The following is a 22,037-nucleotide window of genomic DNA, read 5'->3' as shown; positions in this document are numbered from 1 at the left end:
TTGAGTGTTTTCATCCTTTTTGCGCTGGTTTCTTCCCATCTTTGTGGATTTATCCACCTATTGACTTTGTAGTTGCTGTCTTTCTGATTTTGGTAATTTTAAGTCTGCAGCAGCTGAACTCATAAACCCCCTTTTCTTCCCCCCAGGTGTTCTGGCCCAGGGATTTAGGGCTTTATGCTTTTCAGCTGTGTTGCTACCGTTTTCCCTGCCCATAAGGTGGCAGTCTAGTCACACTCAGCCTGCAGAGGCTTTGCTGAGCTGCTGTGGGCTCCGCCCAGCTTCCGTGTGAGCTTCCCTGCAGTCCTGTTTATATGGGTGTAGTTAGAACTGCTTCCGCTATGCTGGCCCGCCCCTGTAGTGACGGAGTCTCTGTAGTGGTGGGTTGTCTTGGTTACGGCAAATTGCCCCGGGAACTGCAGGGTGTTTCCCGATGGAGGACGCCCCTCCCCCACTGAGCTGGATCGTCCCTGGTTCAGTCGTGTTTCCAGTGGGGCCCTCTTTGCCAGGGAATCTCTTGGCTTGACTCCCTGCCTCAGCTCTCCTTGCTGGCCCAGAGGGGACAGAGTCTCGTTCACTTTGCTCAAGGAGCCACTGCTCCCTGCCCCCGGTGCAGGCCGAGCGGCTGCTGCGGTCCAACCAGCAGCGCTGGGAACCTGTGGAGCTTCTCTGCCTGTGAATCTCCTGGTCTGTGGGCAGTTAAAATCCGCTGCCCTGTGTGCCGCTGCGTCAGCTGAAGCAGCGGCTCTGAGATTCGTGGCGCGCCTTGCCCGGGGGTCTCTTGGCTTGGCTCCCTGCTTCAGCTCCCCTTGCTAGCTCAGAGGGAACTCTGTCTCTCTCGCTCTGCATAAGAAGCCACTGCCCCCCGCCCCAGGGCGTAGGCTGAGCGGCCACGCCACTCAAACCAGCGGCGCTGGCCACCTGTGGGGCTTCTCCTCCTGTGAATCTCCTGGTCTGTGGGCAGTAAAAATCCGTCTGGAAATGCGGCGTCCACTCACCCTCTGCGCCTTCTCTCGGAGCTGCAATCCCGACTTCCTCCTAAGCGGCCATCTTGGATCCGAGCTGAGTTGTCGATCTCTTTCTTATTGATTTGTAGAAGTCCTTTATAAGTAGGGAAATTAGGTTTCTGTCTTGAATATGAATTGTATTTTGACCCTAGTTTTTCATTTGTATTTTGACTTTGTTGATTTTTGATGAGAAATTTAAAATGTTCATGAAGTTAATTTTATTGGAACTTTTTTGAAATAATGTATATAGCTTTCAGATTTTGTATTATAGTTAGAAATATCTTTCCCTCTCAAAGCTTATAAAAAGATTATTTGGTATTTCCTCTGAATACTATTAAAGCCAAGCTTTTAAAATGTTCTTTTTTCTTTTAAAAATTTAACATATTCCCTTCTCTAGTTTTTTGACATCTGTGTGGTTCTCCCTACAAATATCTCTAAGAGTAGCTCAGCGGTGTTATTTAGAAGTTTCCTGACTATCTTGACATGTAACTCATCTAATCCTGGAACTTATATATTGGTTAACTAGGAGATATCTGTTATGTTCCTTACTCAGTAGAGAATTTCATTCTGATTTACTTACATTTACTCATCTTTTTTTTTTTTTTTTTCAGAGCAAAGCTCATTCTTTCTGATATAATGTATGCAGAAGCAAAATAGGAAATAAGTTCTCCATTCTCTGTCTCATTTCTACTTTCCGTTCAAAAATTCTTTTTTGTTTTTGAGTATTTGAGAACATGTGTTCATCTTTCATGTTTTAGGTCTCTAAAAGAAGAGGATGACTCCTGATCACAGCCAGACTTATTTCCAATTTACTTAGCTTTTTCAAGAAATATTTAATAAGTAACTACTACATACTTAGCCCTTTTCTAAAAAGATAACAAAATTTATGATAACGCCCTTGTGTTTTAGAAAGACCAGGTTTCTCCACATAATGTGATTATTATTAGAGAATAATATTTGTCACTTTAGATATAGCCCATAACTTCTGTTTGTAAACATGGTTGGATTGTGTTTGAGTGAAATACCCAGAAGTTCTGAAAGAACATTTTCTTCTCTGAAGTTCATTTTTCAAAGGTTCAGTAGTTAATAAAATTCTCAGAACTGAATCTATAAGAAGGCTAGACCATATTTGTACCAGCTGCAAATATTCAATGCCAGTCATAGAATGTTCTTCCAACCACTTGTGGCAAGTAAAATATATTTTTGCTGAGTTATGCTAGTGTTCCAATAATGCTCTTTACAAAAAAGAAAGGAACTAAATTTATTTATTTAAATGTATATGGCTCACTTGCTCCTCTGGTTTTTCCGTGTGTGTGTGTGTGTGTGTGTGTGTGTGTGTGTGTGTGTGTGTGTATGTGTGTTTTCTTTGTCTTTATTAATAAACATGGACCAGCATTTGCTTTCTTAGAAAACGTAAAATTGATCCTGGTTGAACCCAAGTATGTTGCTTTTCCATGTTACTATATTTATAGCTGCAGTTTATAAAAAAAACTTTTTTTCCTCCCTCCAATTTCTGTATTTTTTAGTGAGATTCTTTTCTTCCATAGAACCAGACTGTGAGGCTGTTATGACAAAATCTTCAGATATTTTGGGGTTCTTTTTCTAACATGATTCTGCCCTCTCACATGACTCCCCCTAACTCCCTCTATCTTTGTTGCCATTAGTCTTTCCACATTCCTACTTTTCCTCACCCAATTTGGGAGCGTTAGGTTAATACACATACTAAGGAATGGAGATACATTAGAGTTTTCAAGTTGATCGTTTCTGTTCTTTGACTTGTCCCAAAGTCCTGAATTAAACCAAAGACTGCTGATGTCTAAAGTACTGATGCTGATCTTGTAACATTTTCCTGAAGAAATAAATGGTCTTCTTACCTCTTACTTAGAGAAAAGGAGTGAAAGTCCTAAGGGACAAGTGGTATTTTGAACCATAGAAGTATAAAATAACTATGAGGATAGATATGATGTAACGGAATTAACACATCTAGACTGGAAGAGACATGCTAATAAGCAACAACTAAATTAAACTAAGATGTATGTCATACATTTAAGTGAATGAGACTAATGCATCATTTATTGTATTGAATAATTAACTGCAAGTTATTGTTAGAGTGGCTCTCTATATAAAGATGAAGTTAAATAAGCTTTAGTGCATAGGAGTTCAAGTCTTGGTATTAGTACCTGACTCTGCTGTTTGTTTACCAGTAATGTGAACTCAAGCAAATCACTTCACCTTTTTTTTTTTGCATTGGTTTCTCCATCTGTGGCGTGAGTATAATACACCTACCTTTCCTGAATACACACGTGCACACACACTACTTGAATATAGTATCCAACACACAAAGCCATTCAATAGATGTTAAGCTTCTTTCCTTCCTTTTTTTTTTTTTTTTTCCTTTGAAGCTTTCTTCTTATACTAACATAAGAGTATTGGAGTATCACAAGGTTAAAGGTGCTAAATCAGGTAGTGGTTGTTTATGCCAGCAAATATTTCTGTCTGAACAATTGGCAATTCTAGCTTATTTCATAAGAGTTAACTAATTTTGTAGATTATTTTTTGTATTTTTTTCAGTTGTGATAATCTCTTTATGATAAATATTGAGTATCTTCATTTTCCCATCATCTGGTTTATATGTTCAGAAAATTACAAATTTACCCATTTTCATTTCTTGTGGCATTTTCTAGTCTATTTTTTTAAATCTAAATCTCATAAAACTTTTTCCTCTATTTAAATTACATTTGGTCTTTTGATATTTTTCTTTTCGTTTAGTAAGAGTTTTTTCTTCTTTCTCAGTATTTCGTATGACTTTTAGAATTTCTTCTTTTAAGGTCTTTCTTTAAAATTTTTCTTAATATATAGCTCTCCTTTCCACTTAAGCACTTATTTTACTCTTACAAATTACCTAGAAAAATAGATTTAAACAAGAAAAATTGTCTTTTAAAAATTAGAATGTTTTATTTGGACTCTGAAGGGTCCACTCCAAATGGTAGAAATAACATCTAAAGTATTATAGTTTAGGTATCTGAAAAGGTTTAGTTGATACGGTTACCACTTGAAATGTGGATTTTTCTTTATCAATTCTTGAATTGAATCTTAAAATATAAGATGTGCCATCTTAACATGGTGTTATTTATGAATTAAATCTTAATAATTATACTTTTCCTGTCTTCAAAATTATGTAGCAACCATTTATCACAAAAGCAAGGAATGGTTAAAAGATGGATCCCGCTTAGTGTCCATTCTCAGTTTATAAAACTCTGCTTTACTCCTAACATGAAAGGATGATTAGAATTACTTACTTTCTGCGACAGTGTGGTTCATGGTCTATTTTCTGTGGAAAAGATTGTGAGATTGAGAAAAAAACAACTTTAGTTATAAATGACAGGAGAGGATCATTTCCGTAATTAAATTATATGGTATTTCAAAAATCCAATTTAAGGGCCACCTGCTCTAAATTGACTTTTTTTTTCTGCTGGTTTTCAAAATTGGAAGATAGGAGCTTCAGGATTCTGGTGTTTCCAAAATAATTTTTATCATTTAAAAAATATTAGCATATATAATGATTACATTCCTATTGTTTTTATTATGCTTAATCATTTATTTTAATGAATGTAACAATAGCATCTAGAGTTTGAGCCTTGACTCTAGGAAGTCATTAGAAAATTCTCTTGGTGGTAAGGGACTGTAATAGGTTTTGTAAATAGTCAGCTGCCCTGTCCAGTTTTTTTATGGTTTAGCTATAAAAGTGAGTTTTTCATGACTTTCAAGATAGAACCAGAGGCCCAGATTTATTATATTGCATTATATACTTACTGTTAAATCTGTATATTGCCTCTGATTGAAATACTAAATTTGGTTTACATGAATTAAACCTCCAAGTAATATATTTTAAAACTTTATGAAAAAGAAAGAAATCAAGAAATAAACCACTGTCTGGTGCAAAACAAGTAAGTATTATTACTTTATACACTGTTAATCTTTTCAGGCTCATGAAAGGCTAGAAGATTCCAAACTAGAAGCTGTCAGTGACAATAATTTGGAATTAGTCAATGAAATTCTTGAAGACATCACTCCTCTAATAAATGTGGATGAAAATGTGGCAGAACTGGTTGGTATACTCAAAGAGCCTCACTTCCAGGTAACTTTCCCTATCACTCCACTCCCAAGTTCCCAAAGTATTTCTCTTTAACATTTAAGTTCCAGTTTAAGGTGATGTTTTCTTCAAATATCATTTAGGGCTATAATTGGTAAGTATGTAAATTCCAACCTTGATATCTTAATGTCCTGTTATGCTGAGAACACATTAACAGATGTTTGTAACTATAATACTACAAAAATATACACTGTCACAGAAATACATCACAGTGGATTTTCCTTTGTGCCATTAGAGAAAACCTTAATTCACCATTAGATCACATGCTGCAGCCATTTTCCTCACTATGATAATGGATTTTTTTCTTCCTCACTACCATTCTGTTTCTTAGTCAATACTTTTTAGTATTGCTTCTCAAGATTGTTGTGCAGTCAGTGACCACGGAACATAAGAGAGCTGTGAATGCACAGAAACTGTTATATAACATAATCTCCACAGGTACTAAATATCATTTTAGCAATGGTATGTACCAGTGAAGAGTTCATCTGTTTTACGAAGAAGAATGCATTTCAGAAGAGAAAAGGCAGGAAAGATTTCTTGTAAACTTATTATAATTAAGACAATGTGGTATTGGGGAAGATGTTAGAAAAATTAACTCATTTAAAAGAATAGAAACCCCCCATAAGTACATCCAGCCAGATATAGCAACTTGATTTATGACAGGGACATTGCATTTTAGTGGAAATAGAATGGTGCTGGGATATAATAAAATAAGTGTCACCTGCTTTCCCCTGCAAATCTTAGCACTGAAAATCAAATGGTAACAGCCTTTTGCTCTTTCTCAGCCAAAGACTTTATGTGACTCTTCAACAATGTTACTGCAAAATATGAAGGTTTATAGTGAGATGGTTCCTATATAAATTATCTTAGGTACAACAGAAATATGAACACATGTCAGAGACATCTCTTGTGCAGGTCCCAGTGGATTGAGTTCTTATAAAGGCATACAAAGTTATGTGGACTTTATCCTGAGGGCAGTGGGAAGCTTTAGGTATGGAGGGGGAAATGAATAGGAAAGGAGGATGGGTTGGGTATTAACCAGGGAAAGGTCAGGTTTGTGGAACAAGGTAAGTTATAAGGCAAGAAATTATGATGGCAGTACATATAGATAATAAAAGAAACTTAAGGACTTTCTAGTTTTAATTAGTAAAATCAACAGGACTTAGTGATTGGTTGTTTATGACAGTTGGTGGAAGAGAGATGTGAGAAGTTGACAATACGATTTATGACTTACACAATCGAGATAAGTAAAACTCTAGAAGAGAATGTTTTGGACATTTTTATGTTAAGGAAACTGGCCGTCTTAGGTTTGTGATATGTTGAAAGCATCTAAGTTAAGTTTCCAGGAATGCTACATATTAATATTTATAATTTAATATATAAGCATATACATTATATGAAGTTTAACATGAAAAATTTTAAATACAGCAAACAAAAATACAAAAATTAAGACACTGCCTTTTTTCTACCCAGATTACTACTCTACTGTCTTAGTGCATATTTGTCCATATTTTTCTGTGCACAATTGCACATATATAATTTTTTTTACTACTGTGAGATCATTTTCTCCACAAGCTGTTTAACTTAACCTTTTTTTGGTTATTGATTTCTAATTTTCTATTTCACTGAACTTCCATTTTATATAATACACATACCATTTGATACCAAAATATTATTTATAGGTGGTTTGTACATATGAGTGTCCAGTCTAGGTCCATGTGTGGCAGCTGGTTGCACCATCCCTTTTCCTATTGATTATGACATTGACCTATTGAAAAGACCAGGCTATTGTCCTGCAGAATGTTCCACTCCCTGGATTTGTTTAGTTGCTTTCCTGTGGTGTTGCTGTTATCTTTTCTATAAACAGAAGTTCTATCTAAAAGGTTGATGATTCAAGTTGATTATTTGGAACTAGAATGCATCTTAAATGATACAATGCAACATGAATTAAACTGTATTCAAAGCTGTAATACCTGTTGGCCCACCACAGGGCTGAGATTGGTCTTTTGATTAAAGGTGGTGATGGCCTAATTCTTTCTTTGATTGCTAGGAAGTAATCAATTGTGTTATTATCCTAACATTACACAAATTCTGTTTTCTATCAACCAGTACCTATTGATGAACACAAATTAATAATCTTTGCCTAAGTCAGTATTTTCTTTTTTTTAACTTTTGTTTTAGGATTGGGGATTCATGGAAGGTTTGTTACATAGGTAAACACGTGCAACAGGGGTTTGTTGTACACATTATTTTACTACCCACTTATTAAGCCCAGTACCCAATAGTTAGGTTTTCTGTTCCTCTCCCTTCTCCCATCCTCCTCCCTCAGGTAGACCCCAGTGTCGTTTTCTTCTTTGTGTTCTTAAGTTCTTATCATTTAGACCCCACTTATAAATGAGAACATGCAGTGTTTGGTTTTCTGTTTCTGCATTAGTTTGCTGAGGATAATGGCCTCCAGTTCCATCCATGCTCCTGCAAAAGAAATGATCTCATTCATTTTTATGGCTGTATAGTATTCCATGGTGTATATATATTAGATTTTCTTGATCCAGTCTGTCATTGACAGGCATTTAGGTTGATTTTGTCTCTTTGCTGTTGTGAATAGTGCTGCAATGAACATTTGCATGCGTGTCTTTATGGTAGGAAGATTTATATTCCTCTGGGTACATACCCAGTAATGGGATTACTGGGTCAAATTGGAGTTCTGCTTTTAGCTGTTTGATGAATCTCCATACTGTTTTCCACAATGGTTGAACTAATATATATTCCCACCAACAGGGTATGAGTGTTCCCTTTTCTCTGCAACCTTACCAGCATCTGGTATTTTTTGACTTTTTAGTAATAGCCATTCTGACTGGTATGAGACGGTATCTCATTGTGGTTTTGATTTGCATTTCTCTAATGATCAGTAATATTGAGCTTTTTTCATATGCTTGTTGGCCACATGTATGTCTTCTTTTGAGAAATGTCTGTTCATGTTCTTTGCCCACTTTTTAATGGGCAAAGAACTTGTAAATTTGTTGAAGTTCCTTATAGGTGCTGTATATTAGACATTTGTCAGATGCATGGTTTGCAAATGCTTTCTCCCATTCTGTAGGTCCTTTACTGTGTTGATAGTTTCTTTTGCTGTGCAGAAGCTCTTCAGTTTAATTAGATCTCATTTGTCAGTTTTTGCTTTTTTGTGATTGCTTTTGGTTTCTTTGTCCTGAAATTTTTGTCCTTTCCTATGTCCAGGATGGTATTGCCTAGGTTGTCTTCCCGGGGTTTTTATAGTTTTGGGTTTTAAATTTAAGTCTTTAGTCCATCTTGAGTTGATTTTTGTGTACAGTATAAAGAAGGGGCTAAGCTTTAATCTTCTGCATATAGCTAGCTGGTTATCCTAGCACCAGTTATTGAATTGGGAGTCTTTTCCCCATTGTTTATTTTTGTTAGCTTTGTCAAAGATCAGATGGTGGTAGATGTGCCACCTTATTTCTGGGCTCTCTCTTTTGTTCCATTGGTCTATGTTCCTGTTTTTGTACCACTATCATGCTATTTTGTTTACTCTAGCCTTGTAGTATAGTTTGAAGTTGGGTAATTTGATGCCGCCTGCTTTGTTCTTTTTGCTTAGGATTGCCTTGGCTATTCAGGCTTTTTTTTGGTTCCATATGACTTTTAAAATAGTTTTTTTCTAGTTCTGTGAAGAATGCCATTGGTAGTTTGATAAGAATAGCATTGAATCTGTAAATTGCCTTGAGCAGTGTAGTCATTTAAATAATATTGGTTCTTTCTATTCATGAGAATGGGATGTTTCTCCATTTGTTTGTGTCTTCTCTGAATTTCTTTGAGCAGTGTTTTGTAATTCTCATTGTAGAGATCTTTCACCTCCCTGGTTAGCTATATTCCTAGGTATTTTATTCTTTTTGTGGCAGTTGTGAATGGGATTGCCTTTCTGATTTGGCTCTTCGTTTGGCTGTTGTTGGTGTATAGGAATGTTAGTGATTTTTGTACATTGATTGTTGTATCCTGCAAAATTTGTATCCTTTGCTGAATTTATCAGCTGGAAGAGCTTTTGGGCTGAGACTGTGGGGTTTTCTGTATACAGAGCTGTCTGCAAACAGAGACAGTTTGACTTCCTCTGATCCTATTTGGCCGCCTTTTATTTTTTCCTCTTGCCTGATTGCTGTGGCTGGGACTTCTAATACTATGTTGAATAGAAGTGGTGAGAGAATGCATCCTTGTCTTGTGCTGGCTTTCAAGGGAAATGCTTCCAGCTTTTGCCCATTCAGTATAATGTTGGCTGTGGGTTTGTCATAGATGGCTTGTATTATTTTGAGGTATGTTCCTTCAATACCTAGTTTATTGACAGTTTTTAACATGAAGAGTTGTTGAATTTTGTTGAAAGCCTTTTCTGCTCTACTAATTATGTAATTTTTGTCTTTAGTTCTGTTTATGTGATGAATTACATTTATTGATTTGCAAATGTTGAACAAACCTTGCATTCTGGGGCTGAGGCTTACTTGATCATGGTTAATTAGCTTTTTGATGTGCTGATTGATTTGGTTTGGAGGTATTTTGTTGAGGATTTTTTTTTTTTTTTTTTTTTTTTTTTTCAATTTTTTTTGGAGACAGAGTCTCATTCTGTCACCCAGGCTAGAGTGCAGTGACACAATCTCAGCTCACTGCAACCTCCGCCTCCTAGGTTCAAGCGATCCTGCTGCCTCACCGTCCTGGGTAGCTGGGACTATAGGCACACACCACCATGCCCAGCTAATTTTTTTGTATTTTAGTAGATAGAAGGTTTCGCCGTGTTGCCCAGGCTGATCTTGAACTCCTGAGCTCAGGCATTCCACCCACCTCGGCCTCCCAAAGTGCTGGGATTACAGGCATGAGCCACCATGCCTGGCTTTTTGAGGATTTTCACATTAATGTTTGTCAAGGATACTGGTCTGAAGTTTTCTTTTTTTGTGTGTGTGTCTGCCAAGTTTTGATATAAAGATGAGGCTGACCTCAAAGAATTAGTTGGTGAGGAGTCTCTCCTCCTCAGTTTTTTGGAATAGCTTTTCTATAGGAATGATACCAGCTCTTATTTGTACATCTGGTAGAATTCAGCTGTGAATCCATCAGGTCCCAGGCTTTTTTTGGTTGATAGGCTATTACTGATTCAATTTCAGAGGTTGTAATTGGTGTGTTCAGGGAATCAATTTATTCCTGGCTCAGTCTTGGGAGGTTGTATATGTCTAGAAATTTATCTCTATCTCTTCTAGGTTTTCTGGTTTGTGCGCATGGAAGTGTTTGTAGTAGTTTCTGATAGTTGTTTTTATTTCTGTAGGGTCAGTAGTAACATTCCCTTCATCATTTCTAATTGTGTTTATTTGGCTCTCCTCTCTTACCATCTTTATTAGTCTAGCTAGTCGCCTATTTTATTAATCTTTTCAAAAAACCAACTCCTGGATTCATTGATCTTTTTTTTTTTTTTTTTTTTTTTGGCAACAGAATCACTGTGTTGCCCAGGCTGGAGTGCAGTGGTGTAATCTTGGCTCACTGCAACCTCCACCTCCCAGGTTCAGGTGATTCTTCTGCCTCAGCCTCCCAAGTATCTGGGACTACAGATGCATGCCACGACGCCCAGCTAACTTTTGTATTTTTAGTAGAGACGGGGTTTCACTATGTTGGCCAGGCTGCAACTCCTGACCTCAGGTGATCTACCCACCTCTGCCTCCCAAAGTGCTGGGATTACAGGCATGAGCCATTGTGCCCAGCCTCGCTGATCTTTTGAAAGGTTTTTCTTGCCTCAGTTTTCTCCATTTCAGCTCTGATTTTTGTTGTTTCTCATCTTTTTCTAGCTTTTAGGTTGCAAATCAACATTTTCATTTGAGCTTGCAAAATAACGTTTTTCTATTCTACATTATTAGCTAGTATTCTTCCATAATGTTGAACTTCTCGTCAACTGGGCTGCTCAGTTACCCTATAATGCATTTCCTACTAAAGAGGCAGGAATGTACTTCATCCTTTTACTCAGTTTCACAGTGAATAGTTAAATTTCAGTTTCAAGTGGTAACACGTGAGTTTTTTCATTCTACATTTTTAAATAGCATTGTGGATCTTTGGATTTTTTATTCAGTGTTTAAATCCTTTACAATTCTTACTTTTGATTTTCAAATTGCCATGACTTTGACCAGTTATGGGCAGATTTTTTTACTGTTAAAATCTGAAGCACATGCGAGTTCTGAACTAGAGGCATAAAATTAAGAGTTGTCAATGTGTAAGTAGTGGCTGACCTCACAGGAGTAAATAATACTGCCTAAGGAGGATATAGGGTGGAAAACTAAGCAGCCCAGGTTAGAGCTTTGAGTAACTTCCAGCATTTATAGGAAGAATCTCTACATAGGGATTTGTGAGTTGTTTTTATTGAATTTTTTCTCTAGTCTTTCACATTGTTTTATGAAATGACCAGAAATGACCAGTTATCCTGATTGCTTTTCTTCTGAGCCTGTTAATATTTGCTTCTATTTTGATTTACTGTTTTTGAACTTGCATTCCATCCATCCCCCCAAGAATGTTTAACTTAGCTTTATGTTGAATATGCACAGTTGCAGTAAAAATTACTTTAAAAAAAATTTTTTTTTGAGACAGTTTTACTCTTGTTGCTCTGGATGGAGTGCAGTGGCATGATCTCAGCTCACTGCATCCTCTGCCTCCTGGGTTCAAGCAATTCTCCTGCCTCAGCCTCCTGAGTAGCTGGGTTTACAGGCATGCACCACCACACTCAGCTAATATTTTGTATTTTTAGTAGAGACGGGCTTTCACCACGTTGGCCAGCCTGGTCTCAAACTCCTGACCTCAAGTGATCTACCCTCCTCAGCCTCACAAAGTGCTGGGATTACAGGTGTGAGCCACTATGCCTGGCCTAAAAATGATTCTTTTAGAATAAGAAACAAAAAAATAATATTTTAGTATTAAGAAATTCCCAGAAAACTAGATCAAAACTATCCATGCTGATAGTACATACATAGTAAATATAGGAGGTAAAAAATACATTTGGGACCATTACTGACTTGCTTTTTTCCTCAAAAAAAAAAAAAAATGTTCCTTTTATAAACTAAAACCTTCATTGGTAATATAAAATTTTTTGTCACTGATATAAGATGCTAATATTTATCCATTTTCAATTGGACATCTTTTAACAGGCATTTTGTATGTATAAAAAGTATATTACTGACAGCAATATTAGGTTAAAATGTCATTTGAACTTGAATTTTTATGATATTTCAGTAAGTAGGCTTGATAGTGAATATTGAATGATATGATGACAGTAGTGGCAATGAAATCCAGTGCTTTCATTGCAACAGACTGGAACCTAGATTCAGTTTCCAGTGAACTTGCCAGTTTTTAAAAAGCATCATTAAACTCTGTCAAACTCTGCACATCTCAAACAAGGAATATGATATTGTTTGATGATAATAAAACTATTTTTATATATCTTAAAAATTATATATTTATTTGATTAACCTGATATTTGGGAATTAATACTGTGTGCCTTGGGAATTTGTAGTACCTCATTGGGATAATGAACTAACAAAGTACTTTTAGTAACATATTTCATCAACATATTGTAAATAACCACAGGCTGTTTTGACTCGTTATAGTCACTGTTGGAGGCTCATGATATTGTGGCATCAAAGTGTTATGATTCACCTCCATCAAGCCCGGAAATGAATAATTCTTCTATCAATAATCAGTTATTACCAGTAGATGCCATTCGTATTCTTGGTATTCACAAAAGAGCTGGAGAACCATTGGTGAGTATAGAAAAATCACTGCCCTATTAAATCTGAAATATGATACAATTTGCAGTTCATTCACTACTCTATTTTGTTGTTGGTTTTTTTTTTCCATAATGTTATGAAAATTGTATTCTTGTTTGGCCTGTGTACATAGACACAGCTGATGCTCTCTCAATTTGGTTTAACCTGCAAAATTAAACCGAAATGAAAAGTTAAATTGAGCTAGAAGTATGGCAGTGGGTAGCAAAAATGTCAGAAGATGACTACTACATTTCTTCCTACCCTTTGAAGATATGAACTACTCTTTAAAGAAATACTGATAGTATCAAAATACAGAAGGAAGTTGTTATTAAAAATTGAAGCTATACTAGGACTCTCTAAGTAGTGTGAAGCTTACAATTTCCTGGTAAAATTATTAGTTCTGAATCCTGACTATAAGAACTATAAGCTCCTGAAGTCTTAAGTTAAAAAAAAAAAAAAAAAAGAACAAAAAAAAGAACAATGAGTTCCAAAAAGGAAAAGCCAGGAATAAGTCCATCAGAATGCAAAAATACCTTTTCTTGCTCTCTTGAGTTTTCTTTTAGCCTGTAAGATATGTCCTATCCACTAGTATAATAACTAGTTAACAGTTTAAAGGGAATAAAATATTGAGACAGGAGAGAACATGGGAAAAGTAAGAATGATTTATTTTACCTAGTTTTAGGATTATTTGCTTACATATGTTCGTGAATACTTAAGCATTTCTCCCTAATAAATGAGAAATCTCTTTCTTATTTCTTGTAGGGTGTGACATTTAGAGTTGAAAATAATGATCTGGTAATCGCCCGAATCCTTCATGGGGGAATGATAGATCGACAAGGTCTGCTTCATGTGGGAGATATAATTAAAGAAGTCAATGGTCATGAGGTTGGAAACAATCCAAAGGAATTACAGGAATTACTGAAAAATATTAGTGGAAGTGTCACCCTAAAAATCTTACCAAGCTATAGAGATACCATTACTCCTCAGCAGGTTAGTAATCAAATTTTTGATAGTATTAAAAATACTTTAATGTTTTTAACTACAGTGTTGGCTGTAACTGTCATTTGCTACTATTTCACTAAAGAAAAGAGAAAAACAATTGATTTGTTCTGAAATGCCTGATTTTGTCATGGGTGAATTTTTGAAGTTTTAAACAGTAGTATTTTACTATTATAAAGGAAGTAGTAAGAAAATTTCTTTGTAAACACCAGGAACCTTGGCATAGCAGAAACTTACAGCTAGGTATCAGACGAACCATAAAGTCTTTTAATTATGAATCTAGCACACATTTCTGACAGCTGTTATGTTCAGGCATTGTATTAGGCCCTGGGAGAGTATAAAAATCCAGTCCAGATCACCTCTAGCTTAGTGTTTGTGATGAGTGAAATGACTTATGAGGCCAGAAAAGAGGATGAGTATAAAGAAAATCTTGGACCCCTGGTTTGCACACCTTTGGTCTGTATTTTAAAACTAATTTTAGGTAAAATAAGTAATTGAACAGGAAAATGTTTTAGTGATAGAGATTGTCTGGCCTTGGTATGTTAAGTGAATTCAAAAAGAAGAGAAATGAGATTATGTAACCAGGTGGCAGATTTTTAAGGTGTGAGGTGATTTGTGAACAACAGCTCTAATGAATGGTTAAGATGACCACTTAGGTTCAAATACCAGTGCTGCCAATTATCAGCTTACTTTCTGTGTGCTTCATTTTTCTCATCTATATAGTTTGGGATAAAATTTCTTTTCTCAAAAGGTTGTTAAGAGGATTAAATGAGTTAATTCATGTAATGCTCTCACAGCAACACCTGCCACATAGTGAGCGCTCAAGAAGTGGCTGTACTTCTGTGGTGATGAGGCAATGGTGGTAACATGGAATTGTAAAGGAATAAAGAGTAAAAAAGTAATTGCAGAGGAAGAATTGAAAATTATGATAGGAGTGTTGGAACCAAAGAGAGGGTTTTCAAGCCTAAATAATGTAGCAGTAAATGCCTCTAATGTTCAGGTTTATTCCAGAAATGTATTGTTTGATGTATGAATGAAATTATAAGTTTTGTTACATAAAATGCTGCCAGTGTATCTTATTTCATATTGTTAAAATGAGAGTTTAAAAGTCTAGTTTTTACATTTCCATACAGTTATTTGAAATAACATTTCATTGAATGCCTATTTTAAACTGTTTCTTTCAAAGGTAAGGATAGATTATTTAGTCATGAATATTAGCATGTAAATTGAACTTCTGAAAATAGATAGGCTTGTAATTAACTTTGGTTGAAATAAAGGTAGTTTCGTGGTCCTTAAGGAAAAAAATTGTGAAAAATAAATGATATTAGTACTTAGACATTTCATATCACTAGTACCTCTGAAGCTACCTTTATTCCTCAGTTGGCACATTTCCTTTTGTGACAGCCTGGGGCATTATCTTGTACCTGCATAGATCGGAAGAGTAAAATCAAGGATTTACATATTTTATTTATTATGTGTTAGTTGTAGTAGGAAGATTTTCTTTTTCTTCTGTGGTCTAAATTCCAGAATTCCTCTAGTTCACCATGGCTATAATAGACTTAAAGGCAAAATAAAACTTTGTAATATTAATAACTAGATCTTTGGCCCAAATTCCTACATAGATTTTGCATCTGGTGAACTAACTGAATACCATGAAATGCAAGGATGTTTAGCCTTGGTTTAAACATAGGTTTTCCCTATTCTATATCTTCTCAAACTCTGCTTTTCACTTAGCATTTAGAGCTGGGGGAAGGAATTAAAGTAGGAGAGGAGGAGTCATACAAGCCTGGGGCTGTCTCAGGCCTGTCCTTCCATAAAGAAGAAAAGGAACTATAACACGAAGGCTTCCAAAAGAACATCCAAATTGAGCCTTTTTTCTTTTTTAAATGAAAAGAGGAATATTACTCATATGCTAGAGTAATAGGCATAAACCAGGGCATCTGCAAACCATGGGCATCCTACTAAGATGCTTTAGGGAAGCAAGGGCATTTTGCCTCTTCAGCTGTCACTAAAAGCTCCACTGTGTAGTGCTGTGGAGCCTGTCTCAGCTCTGGATTGCTGCGAGAGCAAATGCAAGCCAAGAACTCTTCCCTATCATGGTAATGTTTTTCAAAAGCATGGTCAGTATACTATCTTTATCAGAATCATTTGAGGTGCTTGCTAAAATTCGAGAATCTCCTATGGGACATAAGTATCTATGTTTTATATTTTGAGGACCAGAGTGAGTTAGAAGTAACCAATTCTGAAGTTCTTCAATTTACATATAGCTTACACTCCCAGAGGCTATTCATAATTCTATTTGTTTAAGGCCAACTGATGAAATTCTTTCTTATTCTTTGGGACCAGCATGACATGGACAACAGTCCTGTAATATATTTTTTATATGTAAGAAAATATACATTAAAAATTCTCAACAAAATAGTGGCAAATCAGATTTGATTGCGTATATAACAAAGATAAGACAACATATCCAAGTTGGATTTATTATCCCAGGTGTGCTAGGGGAGTTTCATATTAGAAAATCCATATGTAACTTTAGCATACTAACAGATGAAAAGAGAATAACCTCAATGGAGAATTTGATAAAATTCAAAGTATTTAAGTGATAAAATACTAATCATTTAAAAAATGATTAGTAAATTAGGAACAGAAGGGAAACTCTTTAATTTTATAACCCAAAAAAAAAAAAAAAAACTAGAACAAACATTATTCTGAATTAACTAATGTTAGAAGTTTTCCCTTTAAAGTCAGAAACTGGCCTTTCAGCTGGTCTGCCTGAGACCTCTAGTGCCAACCCCAATACCCCATAAACTTTCATTTCCACTCAAGAAGTTCCACTTTGGTTTTCATTATAAAACAAAAAACTTTCATAAACCAAGAAAACCTTGCCAAACTTCAAGCACAATTGCACATTGGTAAAAAGGAACTGCCCTCAGATGATGTAGCAAACATCTCTTACAATGGATGATTTAAAAAAAATCTTTAGTTCTCCTTAAAGAAAGTAGGAATCAGCAATATCTCTGATATTAAAGAGGTATGTTTGCAAACCAGGGAATGGTGATCTGCATGAACAATTTCACTGTTCAGTCATGTCTAGCAGCAAACACTTTCACCATTATCAGCCATGCTGAGACAAAGCACCTAACAGAAATGCCACCTAGTGTCTTAAAACAGCTTAATGTCAACAAGCTTAAGGAAACTGGCAGAAACTGGATGGAAAAGTACCACTTACTATTGGGGAAGGGGTGATCTTGTTCAGAATTTTAATGAAGCTTTCAACAATGTGGCAAACTGAATTGATTCAACTTCTAAAAAATAATAAAATTTCAAGAATTTTAACTGCTTTTAACATTTTGTTTCATATATGATAAGATGTAAGTTTATGATATTTTAAATTCCAAGGCCCTTGGACAGTGCTACTTTTAAATTATTGATTATACACAGTTATTTATTTGCAATTATGTAGCCAAAGAAGCCAGAAAATAGTTTAAAACAAAGGTAAATAAAGCTTTTGCCTAGTTAAAAAAGAAAGAAACCAGGAAAGGATGCTCACTAGCACTACTTCTATTTCATATTTTCTTGAAAGGTCCATAAGTACAGTATGACAAAAATAAATTATAAAAGCAAAATGTTTGGAAAGGAGGCAGTAAAACTTCTTATTTACAATTAAGAGTTTTTGCGTAAAAACCCCTCAAAGCTATGACTTATTAGAAATAATAGAGTTTACCAAGTACCTGAAAATAAGATTAAGACACAAAACTCATTTGCATTTCTGTATACCTCAGCAAACATCTAGAAATGTAACTATGACATCATTTACCGTAGAGTCAGAGAATGCCATATTTATGTCTAGGAATAAATCTAACCAAAAAAATTCAAGACCTCTTCACAAAAGAATTATGAAGAGGATCTAAATAAGCAGGTATATTATGTCATGGATAGGAAGACAATATTGTGAAGATGTAGTTTCCACACATTTACTTGTAGATTTAATGGAATTCCAGTCAAAATTTCATCAGGGTTTTCCGTGGAATTTAATAAGATGAATAGCCAAGACACTCTTGAGTCCAAAAAGCAGAAATGGGGTCTTATTATTAATGTGTAGGAATTGAGATACTGTGTTGGTGGCATAGGAATAGACAGCATGGTCAATGGACTTTCAGAGAGCTCAGAAACAGATCTATACTTGCATATTACTTTGATATATGACAGAGATACGTCTTTCAATGTGGAAAGGAGAAATGATTCAATGAATGGGAGAAACCTGGTTATACTTAGGGATACTGTTTGAAATTGTGTTTCACTCTACATATGAAAATCAAGTAAAAGAGGACATGTGTTCAGTAAACATATAAAAATATATTAAAAATCATAACATGATATATCATTTATACCATTTAAGTTGGTAAAAAATTATAGCTGTGAATCCACAGCATTTTTTTCTACACTGGTGGCAATGTATATGGGTATAAACACATCGGGGAAAAATGTTTAGTATCTCTTAGAGTTCAACATTCACATATATCAAGCTACAATAATTCCCTAGTGCAATTCTTATGTATGTTCAGCTGGAAACATGTTAATAAGCATGTAAACCTCCAAAGATGCCATGCAGATAGCATGATGCTATTTTTTTAAGTTTAAAATACTAAATATATAATTTTAAAGAGTACATATAAATGCAGTAAAACTATGTACAAAATGAAATGCAAGGAGTTTTTGAACCCAAGATTCAGGGTGAAGTGTGCCTTAGTTGGGGAAACCAGAATGATGGGATGGGATGGAATGAGGGCAGGGGAATCAAGTAGGATTTTAATGTTGGTTTTAGGTGGCAAGTGCATAGCTATTATATTATTAAAACTAATTAAATCAATAAAAGCAGTCCTTGCATGAACTAGTGATATAAGCTTAAGAATTATGATTAGTATAATTCAGGCCTAGGTTAGTAGGTTTTTGTTTTTACCTTTTTGTTTTTTGAGACAGAGTCTAGCACTGTGACTCTGGCTGTAGTGCAGTGGCGCGGTCTTGGCTCCCTGCAACCTCCGTTGCCCGGGTTGAAGCAATTTTCCTGCCTTGGCCTCCCAAGTAGTTGGGACTACAGGTGTGCGCCACCACACCCGGCTAATTTTTGTATGATTTTTTAAAATAAAATTTTTTATTTTGAGGCTTGAATTTATGGCCCTCAGATATTTATCTCAAAAAGAAATGTGAATTGCCTTTCACAGCTTTTTAACCCAAACATATATTCTTATCTTGCTACTCAAAAATGTGTGTGTACATCTGTATTTAACCAAGTAGACCAAGTTCATATACTGAAAAAGTTTAGAAAAGTTTAGAAATAGAGTGTCCTTTCTCAGCTACTGTTGTGGAAAATCTCTTAGCAATGATAATCACCTTGTTCACCATTTTGTCACTCAGTCTGAAATGCAGATTCAGATGGGCCTGGAACTGTGGTTTAAGAACTAGGTTCTGTAAGCAACATTTGCACCACGTTTAGCCAACACATTCCCAAAGAGTTACTAGCCACCTTTTAACATCAGGGTCAAGGTAGAGCTGTTTTTCTAGCCATTTCATCCAATTTCTTTTCTTCTGCTAATTATAGTCATTTGCATAAGCATAGTGTATTGCTGTGCAATATTTATTTTCTTAATACTTTTACTCTTTTTACTTTTTAAAAATGCCCTTGAGATAAAGTTTATATATGTAACATATAAAGTGTACAATTTGATATGTTTGGACATACATAGTGGACCCATAAATCACAGTTGAGATGATGAACAATCCCAGAAATTTATTTTGTCCCTTTTTTTCTTTCTTTTTATTTGAGACAGCACCTCACTCCATCACCCAGGCTGGAGTACAGTGACATGATCACAGCTCACTGCAGCCTCAACCTCCCAGGGCTCAGATAATCCTCCTACTTCAGCCTCCCGAGTAGTTGGGACTACAGGACAGGCATGCACCATCACACCTGGCTAATATTTGTATTTTTTTGGTAGAGACAGGGTTTCGCCATGTTGTCCAGGCTGTCTTGAAGTTTTGTGCTCAAGCTATCTGCCCACCTTGAGGTGCTAGGATTACTGGCATGATCCACTGCGCCTGACCTTCCGGCTTCTTTGTTTGTGTCCACTTATCTTTCCCTCCTGCTCCCTTTTGCTCTGCCATCCCCCACTCCAGGAAACTACTGCTCTGCTTTTTGTCACTTTAAATTATTTTGCATTTTCCATATTTTTATATAAATGGAATACATGTATTCTTTTTTTTGGATTTTGTTTGATTCGTTTGTTCAGCTTCCTTCAGTCTGCGTAGTTGTTTGGGGGATTCATTCATGTTATGTATCTTGAGAGTTCATTTCTTTTTATTGACCAATGACATTCCATCGCATGGCTGTACCACAGTTTGTTTATCCATTAACTGGCTGATGAACATTTTTTGTTACCATTTTGGGGCTTTGATAATTAATAAATAAAATAAAGCAAATAAAATAAAGCTGATACGGACATTTACATGTAAGTCCTTGAGTAAATACCAGGAATTGAAGAATTGGGTCATACGGTAGGTATATGTTGAACTTTTGAAGAAATGACTAAACCATTTTCAAAAGTTAGTGTACCAATTTAAATTTCCATCAGCATTATATGAAAGTTCCAATTACTCTACATTTTGGACAACATTTGATATGGACAGTCCTGAAAATTTTAGCCATTGTAATAGTGTGTAGTAGTATCTCATTGTGATTTTAATTTGCATTTTCCTTGACTAATAATATTGAACATATTTTATGTGTTTATTTGCCATACTTAGGTCCACTTTGGTGAAGTATCTTCAAATCTTTTGTCCATTTTTTGTTCAATTGTTTTATTTATTTAGTTTTGAGTATTCTTTATGTATTCATGATACAAGGGCTTCATCAGAATTGGGATTTGCCAAGACTTTCTTCCAGTCTCTATCTGTCTTTTCATTCTCTTAACAATGTCATTCAAAGAGCAGAAGTTCTGAATTTTGATGAAGTCCAGCTTATCAATTTTTTTCTTTGAGTTATCCTTTTAGGGCTTTAAGAAGTCCTTGTATAACCTTTGGTCATAAAGATTTTCTCCAATTTTTTCTCTACAAGTTTTACAGTTATATCTGTGCTATATATCTGAGTCTATCTATGGTTCATATACTGTGTGTTCATTTTTATATAGGATGTGAGGAAAGGATCAAAGTTTATATTTTGCATATGAATATTCAGTTTTTCCAGCTCAGTTTGTTGAAAAGACTATTTCTGTTACCAAATTTGGAAAAACTTTGACAGTAGTTTCTTCAAATATTTTTTCTATGTCTCTGTTTCTCCTGTCCTTTGGTGACTTTAGTTACATGTATATTAGGCCCCTTGATAAGTTGTCCCTTGGCTCACTGATTAGTTCATTTATTTCAGCCTTTTTTTTCTGTGTTTTTCATGTTGGATATTTTCTATTGCTTTGTCTTCAAGTTTACTAATCTTTTCTTTTGCAATGTCTAATCTGCTGTTAATCACACCTAGTGTGTATTTTTCATCTCAGATATTTGACTTTCATTTCTAGAAGTTCAGATTGGGTCTTTTTTATGTGTTTAATATACTTAATCCTTCCTATAGCTTCTTGAACCATGAATATAATATGTAAAGTTAAAACAATTACTGTAATGTCCTTGTCTACTAACTCCAGCATATTTGTCATTTTTCTGTAAATCTTAATTGATTGATTTTCTCCTTGTTAATAGGTTTTATTTTTCTCCCTCTTTACATGCTTGGCCATTTTTGATTGGCTGCCAGAAATCATGAATTTTACCTTGTTGGGTGCTGGATATTTTTGCATTAAAAATATTCTTTTTTTTTCCTTCCAACTTTTAGGTTCAGGGAGTGTGTGTACAGGTCTGTTACATGGATAAATTGTGTGTTTCTGGAGTGTAGTGTACAAATGATTTTGTCACCCATGTAGTGGGCATTTTACCTGATAGGTAGTTTTTCAGTCCTAACCCTCCTCTCAGTCTCCACCTTCAAGTAAGCTGCAGGGTCTGTTATTCCCCTCTTTGTCTCCGTATGTACTCAATGTTAGCACCCACTTACAAGTG

At 35.4% G+C, this 22,037-nt stretch overlaps 1 protein-coding gene across 2 annotated transcripts in view; it reads left to right on the top strand.

Annotated features, from left to right (window-relative positions):
• PALS2 (protein associated with LIN7 2, MAGUK p55 family member) overlaps window positions 1–22,037 on the top strand; it is a 135,222-nt gene that overhangs the window by 72,325 nt on the left and 40,860 nt on the right. For both annotated transcript variants that reach the window (XM_021670160.2, XM_021670161.2), the window contains exons 3-5: window positions 4,990–5,142; window positions 12,786–12,938; window positions 13,707–13,934. In XM_021670160.2, coding sequence (XP_021525835.1) covers window positions 4,990–5,142; window positions 12,786–12,938; window positions 13,707–13,934 — 534 coding nt within the window. The remainder of the gene's footprint in view (window positions 1–4,989; window positions 5,143–12,785; window positions 12,939–13,706; window positions 13,935–22,037) is intronic.

Source organism: Aotus nancymaae, unplaced genomic scaffold (genome assembly GCF_030222135.1).
Source record: "Aotus nancymaae isolate 86718 unplaced genomic scaffold, 86718_ANA_hifiasm-v0.15.2.pri h1tg000025l, whole genome shotgun sequence".
Lineage (NCBI taxonomy): Eukaryota > Metazoa > Chordata > Mammalia > Primates > Aotidae > Aotus > Aotus nancymaae.
Note: the sequence above shows the minus strand (reverse complement) of the source record. Positions and strands in the feature narration are given on the sequence as shown.